Source organism: Dipodomys ordii, unplaced genomic scaffold (genome assembly GCF_000151885.1).
Source record: "Dipodomys ordii isolate 6190 unplaced genomic scaffold, Dord_2.0 Scaffold117, whole genome shotgun sequence".
Taxonomy (NCBI): Eukaryota; Metazoa; Chordata; class Mammalia; order Rodentia; family Heteromyidae; genus Dipodomys; species Dipodomys ordii.
This window is the reverse complement of record NW_012267333.1, coordinates 809820-817287: the sequence shown is the minus strand read 5'-3', so window position 1 is coordinate 817287 and position 7468 is coordinate 809820. Positions and strand designations below refer to the sequence as shown.

Below are 7468 nucleotides of genomic sequence, written 5' to 3'. Positions count from 1 at the left end.
GAAACAGGGCTGGGAAGGTGGCTCAGTGGTAGAGCGCTTGCCTTGCATGCCTGAGGCCCTGGGTTCGATTCCTCAGCACCACATAAGCAAAAAGAAAAGAGCCGGAAGTGGCGCTGTGGCTCAAGTGGTAGAGTGCTAGCCTTGAGCTGAAGAGCTGAGGGACAGCACCCAGGCCCAGAGTTTAGGCCCCACGACCGGACCCAAAAAAAAAATGTTAGAAACAATTGCATGAAATAAAAAAAAATTTGAATACTTATCTTGGGGTTCATATTATTATTATTATTATTAGCCATTCCTGGAGCTTGAACTCTGGGCCTAGGCACTGACCCTAGCTTCTTTGGCTCAAGGCTAGTAGTGCTCTACCACTGTAAGCCACAGTTCCACTTCTGACTTTTTCTGAGTAGTTTATTGGATATGAAAGTCTTCATGGATTTCCCTGCCTGGGCTGGCTTTGAACTGTGATCCTCAGATCTCAGCCTCCTGAGTAGCTAGGATTACAGCTGTGAGCCACTGGCACCTGGCAAATATAGCCATTTTATATTCAGACATATAGGCACCCATACATACTCATATAAGTAATGGTCCCATTGGGAAGCTTGAGTTTTTTCTTTTCATTTGGTATATTATAGGTATCTATTTTTAATACATGCAGATGTCTTGTTTTTTTAAATTATTACTAGAAAGGTGATGTACAGAGGGGTTATGGTTACCTGAGTTGGGTAAAGAATACATTTCTTTATGGACAATGTCACCCCTTCCCTTGCTCTCTCTCAGTTGATGTCTTATTTTTGATGTGTGTTCCAGTTAATTAAACTGATTTTCTCCAGCTCTTGTTAATGAGAACTTAAGCTCTTTTCAGTTCGGTGCTAACATCAGGCAAAAAAAAAAAAAATCTAGAATGAGGAGAGATTTTCTCAGTTAAGTTAGGATGGTGAAAACTAAGTTAGCTAAATGGCTGTTTATGTAGATCGTTCAGTGATTGTTCAATCACATGGTCTGCTGGAGCCATTCTGAAGGTAACATACTACCCTGAAAAGATACAAGTGCAAAGTGGTACATAGTCTGTGACTTTGTTTTTTCCTTGGGAGATGAGGGCAGTAGTGAGAGCTCAGTGCCTCCTAGCGGTGAGATACAGGAGTACAGGGTAGGAGGCTTGACAGCATGTTGATTTTTTTTTTTCCCCCCCCAGTCTCCAGTTTGTACCTCATATCCAATGACTCCACAAGGGCCCAAGAGCCACCCCAAAATCAACCCAGATAACTATGGGATGGACCTGAATAGTGATGACTCCACTGATGATGAGGCTCATCCCCGGAAGCCCATCCCCATCTGGGCCAGAGGTAAGTGGGGCCCAGAGTTCCCCAGAAGACTTGGATCCTCCCCAGGCCTTACCTGTCAGGGCCTAGCAGTAATGGGGCTGCCTGCTGCAGGTTGTCCAGGCTGTTGTGCCAGTACCTGGCCACGAGGCATTGACCTAACAAACCTGTCTTGGGCCTTGAGTGTTCATCTGCAGACCAGACCTAGGGTATTGAGTTCCTTTGATCTCTGAGTGCAAAAGTGTTGAGTGCACTGACCTGAGACTCCAGGCCTCTCCTTAGAGTCTTGCCCAGTAGGGCTGCTAAGGCTTGGAGTAACATTGCACCTGGGTGTGAGGAGAACAGAGCACTGGTAGGGGTTAGGCAGTGTGCTGAGAGTGGAGCCTGGGTTTCCAGCACAGGCCCTAAGGAGGAACATGGGGGCACAGGAGAGAATGTGACCTACAGTTTTCAGATTTCTGTAGGAGTGGAGGTGTGCATGACTGTTACCTGAGGCTGGAGTAGAGGCCGAGGCCTGTAGGTGTGGAACAGGACTGGACCAGGATAGGTGCTTTGCAGATTTGCTGATCTGGAGGCTAGAGCAGGGCATAGGTCCCAAAGGGAAGAGCGTGGAAACCCCATGGTGGCTAGCTCTGTACAGATTGCTCATTCTTGAGAGTTTTACTTCATTTGAACTCCACAGTAACTGAAATCTTACTCTCTTTAGCCATCAATCAGTCTCAAGCCACTTGAGAAGTGGCCAGCCGGTGTGGGTGTGACAAGCAAAGTCACCTGACAGTGGCTGTCCTTAGGTGGCCTGCTTTCACTATGCTTCTTTGTGGGGGATCATCAGCCCAGCTGGGCTTTACTGAGAGCACAGCGCATCAGGAGCAGCACCTGCTGCTGGGCAAGGGCTGGGCCCATGCCCCAGGGTCTCCCTCATCCTGGCTGGCAGGGCTGTGCCCTCCCACAGCCTCAGCCCCTGTCCACAGCACCTTGGCCTGCAGAGCTGATGAGAGTAGCTAGCTCACCAAGGAGGCGGGAGGGAGGTGGCTTCCTGAGCCTGTGCTTCGCTTCTGGCACCAGGCTCCTCTTTGCAACGTGGCTCTGCCACTTGTGTGTTGTGTGTCATGAGGCAAGTCTCCCTGTGTACAAAATAGAGTGAGCAGCACCCCAGCCAAGGGCTCATGGAGCTCAGCCTGGCTCCTGGGTTCTCTTGGGGCGGCTTGCTTGGCTTTGGCTGCCAGCAGATGTCAGCGAGGAGGAGGACAAGGGCACTAGGCGTTGCTGTGGGCAGGGGGTTGGCTCAGCGGGAGAGGATGGGGCAGGAGCAGCGCTGCCACGTGGGGATGGGGAGGAGGAAGTAGGGAAGCTCACCCAGCCTTCTGTGTTCCTCTCAGGCACCCAGCTCAGCCAGGCCATCGTCCACCAGTACTACCACCCCCCGAACCTTGCGCAGCTCTTTGGAACCATTCTCCCCCTGGACTTGGAGGACATCTTCAAGAAGAGCAAGCCCCGCTACCACAAGCGCACCAGCTCTGCTGTGTGGAACTCACCGCCTCTGCAGGGGCCCCGGGTCCCCAGCAGCCTGGCCTACAGCCTGAAGTACTGAGGCACGCGTGCACTCTGCCCTTCCGGCAGTCTTGGGACCTGTGTCTTGTCTGTGTCTGTCTATTTTGTCTGTGTGGTGTGCGTGTTGGGCTGGTGCCCTGCCGCCTGGTGTGCCATGGCTGAGGGCTCTGCCGTGGAGTGGCTGTGGCTGTCCTCTGAGTGCCAGGCTTCTGTGCTGCAAGGGGAAAGGGGGCCCCAGACCAGGTTGGAGGTTGGTTCAAGAACTAGGAGCAGCCCCAACTGGCCCTCAGGCAGTACTGTGTATATAGATTCTTCTATTTCAGTTGAATTTTAGTTTCTAGTGTCTGAGAGGTAGATTAATAAAGTATATGCCTTGAAGCCTGCTGTGGATATTGTGGAGATGGGGGTTTTCAGTAGAATGTTCTGGAGGCACTGCAGTGTACCTCAAGATCACCTGTGGGGTCGGGGCCCACCCTGAGGTACTGGTGTGTGGGTGATTCTGATCAGACAACCCCCAGGAAATGGGTTAGTATCTCGTGATGGTGCAGGTAAAGCTGCTTCCTGTTTTGGGGTAGATATTCCTTGTTTGTTAAAGGGGCACATTCCTTAGCGTGTCCACTCCCAAGGTCCACTCTTGCTGAGGTCCGCAGGGCTGTGCCAAAGCCTGAGACCCATGGAGAAGAGTGATGCCCCTTGAGCCCCCTTGGGACCAGTACTTGTAAGCAGTGCTCAATAAGAGCTTAGCACCAGGGAAGGCTGGCCCTGGTCCTGCCCGCTAGCTGCCCACTGCTCATGCCCCTCACATGGGGGTCGCAAACTATGGCCTATGGGTCCAGCCAAGCTGTAGGCAGTATTTAGTTAGATGAGAACACACCTAACAGAAAGGTCCATTCACTCACCTGTTGTCCCCAGCTGCTGTGCAGACTGCTACTCTACAGAACACTTGCAGCCCGAGAGGTTGAAACACTTTCTGTCTGAACTACAACAGTTTGCCCACTCCTGCCTTAGGACAAAAATAAAGGTTAAATACAACAGTGCCTTCAGCAATGAGGAAGTGGTGACCCTACATGGTAGAGTGAAGGCTCAGAAGACTCTGCCTGTGGAAAGCAAAGCTTTCTGTGGTTCATTCAGTTCCAGCTGGTTCCACCTGTTATCAGAGACTGTAGTAGACTGAAAATCAGGTGTCTTGTCTGAAACCACAATACCAAAATATCACTTCTTGTGCATGTAATTATATAGTATCCTAAGGAAAAGTTGTTCAGCACAACGGCCAGTGTATTGGTCAGTATTTCTTGTTTTGTCCATTCTAATAGGTCATGGTTTTGGGTTGCATTTCCCTAATGACCTAATGGTAATTAAGTGCTTTTAAATTTGGGTTTACTGTTGAGTTTAAAAGATGAATGCCATCTTTTGCCAGACATGTGCCCTGCAGTATTTGCTGCCACTTGCAGCTTGCTTTTCATTAAAAAATTTCCTTCACAGAGAAGAAATTTTAATGTGACTAAGACCAACTTTACTATTTTATAGGTTATATTCTTCTGGTGTCATGTCTAAGAACTCCTTAGCCCCAGATCCCAAAGATTTTCTTCAGTGCTGTCTTCTAAATATGTCTTTATTTTACATGTTATGTCTTGGTATATGATCTTTTTGAGTTACTTTTTTTTTTAATTAAAGGGTGAGATTTGTGTTTTATTGTGTTTAAGGGCTTATTGGTAGTTTTCCTGCAATATTCGTTAACAAGACTGTCTTTTCTCCATTGGATTCCTCTTGTCTTTGTCAAAACTCAATTCATCATCATCAATTCCTGAGTTCAGACTAGGTAGGGACTGAGAAAAAGGATGAAAGAATCAGCCACACTGATGTGATCGAGTTTTGAGGGTTTTTTTGTTTGTTTGTTTGTTTTGATGTCGGTTAACTCAGGGTATGGGCGCTATCCCTTCGCTCAAGGCTGGTGCTCTACTACTTGTGCTACAACTCCACTTTCAGGTTTTTTGGTAGTGAATAAGAGTCTCCTGGTCTTCCCTACCTGAGCTGGTTTCCAACCATGATCATCAGAACTCAGTCTCCTGAGTAGCTAGGATTATAGGCTTGAGCCCCCAGTGCCCAGCAGTTTAACCTCCTCCATTGATGCTTGTTTCTTCTTTTCCACTGGATTTCAACACCAATAAGTCTTAATCTGGTGGTGCAGTTCTTCCAGGTTTAATTGTCCTTTTCAAAATTATTTTGGCTATTCTGTTTTAATTTTCCATGGAAAGTTTGAAATTTTGAATATCTACAGAAACATTCCACTTGGATTTTGGCTGGAACTGCAGTTTGTCCTTTGATAAGTTTTGGAGAAAAGGATATAATTCTTTCAACCCATGAACACCGCAGCTCCTCTGTTGGCATCTTTGGTTTCTTTACCAGCAGCATTCTGTGGTTTTACCATCTATAAACTATATATTTTGTGAGATATATTTATTTTCTTGGAGTTACTGTAAATGGCATTGTTTGTCTGATTTTGTTTCGTTCCATTGCTGGCATGTAGAAATACAGTTGATTCTTGTGTGTGGACCTGTGTCTTGTAACACAACTTAAAGCAACACTCAGCGAAATTTGTAGCCCTAAATGCTTTCATTAGGACAAAGTCAGTCCTCACCAGTGAACTCAATTTCTTCTACGTTAAGAAACTAGAAAAGGAAGAGCAAATTCTAGTGTAAGGTGCAAAATAGCAGAAAAGAAGCTATTGGTATTAGAAAAGTAAGAGAAAATTCTAAACTAGTTACTGAGAAATTCAAGATTGACTGGTCAGAGCTGAACAGAGGTGAGATACCAACTTGTAAGTCAGGAGACATTGGCATCACAACCAATTGGTGCTACACAGGAGAGTGAGGCCAGAGGTTCTAGAGTTGCAGGCTGGCCTAGACTGTGTAATGAGTTCGAGGCCAACTTAGGCCACATAATAGGACCCTGACACAAACAAAACGAGAAAACAATACAAAAATCCCAAAACGAAATGAGAATGTATTTGGCAATTTAAATAAATGGAAATATGAATTTCTCAGTTTACTGAAGAAATAGAAGCCCTAGTTGGACTTTTAATTTCAGAAAACTATATTCTAGAGAGTTGAGTGGTGAAAATTGCCACATTTTTGTGGGGAAAAAAACCACTTTTTTTTTTTGCGGTTTCTTTAAGAAATCTAGAGGAAAGAATACTCTGTTCCTCTTATGAAACAAACATTGCTCTGGCCACAAACCAAAGATATTTCAAGAAAGGTAGACCATTGGCCCTCATAAACCAAGCACCCTGGGGGAGTGGAAGGGGAGACAGACTTCCTATGTATCCTTGGCTGTCCTTGTCTTTCTACCTCCAGCTTCTGCGTGTTGGGATTACGGGTATACACCAGCATTCCTGTCAATTGCTAACACAGTTTTAGCTATTGAAGCCTGACAAAATAGAGTTAGCATTCAAAAGTTAGTGTCATTCACTAATACAAGAGGAAAATGGGACTAAATTAGTAGGTACAGAAACTCAACAATTTGACAATTTGTTATTAGTAATTCATGGTTATAAGTGATGTGTACTTTGAGGGGTTTTCCTCACTTTAATAAAGCACTTGTATAAAAAATAGAAGCACTTGGGCTGAGAATGTGGCTCAATGGTTTGCCTAGCATGATGAGGCCCTAGGTTCGATTCCTCAGCACCATATGCAAACACAAAAAAAGATGAAATTAATTTTAAAAATAGGCAAGCCAGGGCCAGCGGCTCATTCCTGTAATCCTAGCAATTTAGGAGGCTGAAATCTGAGGCTTGCAGTTCAAAGCCAGCCAGGTAGTAAAGTCTATGAGACTCATGTCCAGTTAACCACCCGGAAACCGACGTGGTGCTGTGGCTCAAGTGATAGAGCCCTCGCCTTGAGCTGAATTGTTCAGAGACAGCACCCAGGCCTAGAGTTCAAGCCCCATGACTGACAAAAAAAAAAGGAAAAATAGAAGCAGAATCCTGTAGCAACCAACAGTCCATGGTGAATGCTGGCTATGTTCCTTCTCTGCCAGGCTCAGTGCACAGATGCCCACTCTTCTGAACAGGTAAGGTTGTAGCAAGAGCACTAAGAAAAAAAATGTATTAGGAAGAAAGAATTAAACTCTTCAGGACTTAGGGATAGAGCTCAGTGGTGGATATAGAGTGTATATAAAGTGTGTATACAGTGTGTGTTTAGCATGCCAAAGGGTTTGAGTTCACTCGCCAGCAGCAGCCAAGCCAAACCTGAGTTGATTTGTAGCAAATACAATATCTACTGAAAAGTTATTAGACCTGAGTGAGTTTAGTGTGGTTGCAGAATGCAAGACATGTAAACTATTGTATTTCTCCATGTTAACTGTAATCAGAAATAGAAATGATGCAAATGATTGTAACATCTATAATTACAAAAGCATTAGGAATACATTTGACAAATGATCTAGAAGACCAGTGCAGAGCAAACTACAAAGCATTGCTGAGAAAAAGAAGACAAATGGGATATACTTACTGTGTTCATGGACTGGAAACTATTAAAATGTTGGTATCTGCACCTCCAAATATTCTAACTCCATTTCAACCCAGTGGTAGAGCTCTGTCCTTT

General features: G+C 45.5%; 1 protein-coding gene across 2 annotated transcripts in view; it reads left to right on the top strand.

The window, feature by feature from the left end:
• Positions 1–3420, top strand: part of Incenp (inner centromere protein antigens 135/155kDa) — a 30905-nt gene extending 27485 nt beyond the window's left edge. For both annotated transcript variants that reach the window (XM_013028960.1, XM_013028959.1), the window contains 2 exons: positions 1190–1340; positions 2696–3420. In XM_013028960.1, coding sequence (XP_012884414.1) covers positions 1190–1340; positions 2696–2907 — 363 coding nt within the window. In that variant the 3' untranslated portion in view covers positions 2908–3420. The remainder of the gene's footprint in view (positions 1–1189; positions 1341–2695) is intronic.
• The last annotated feature ends 4048 nt before the right edge of the window (positions 3421–7468 follow it).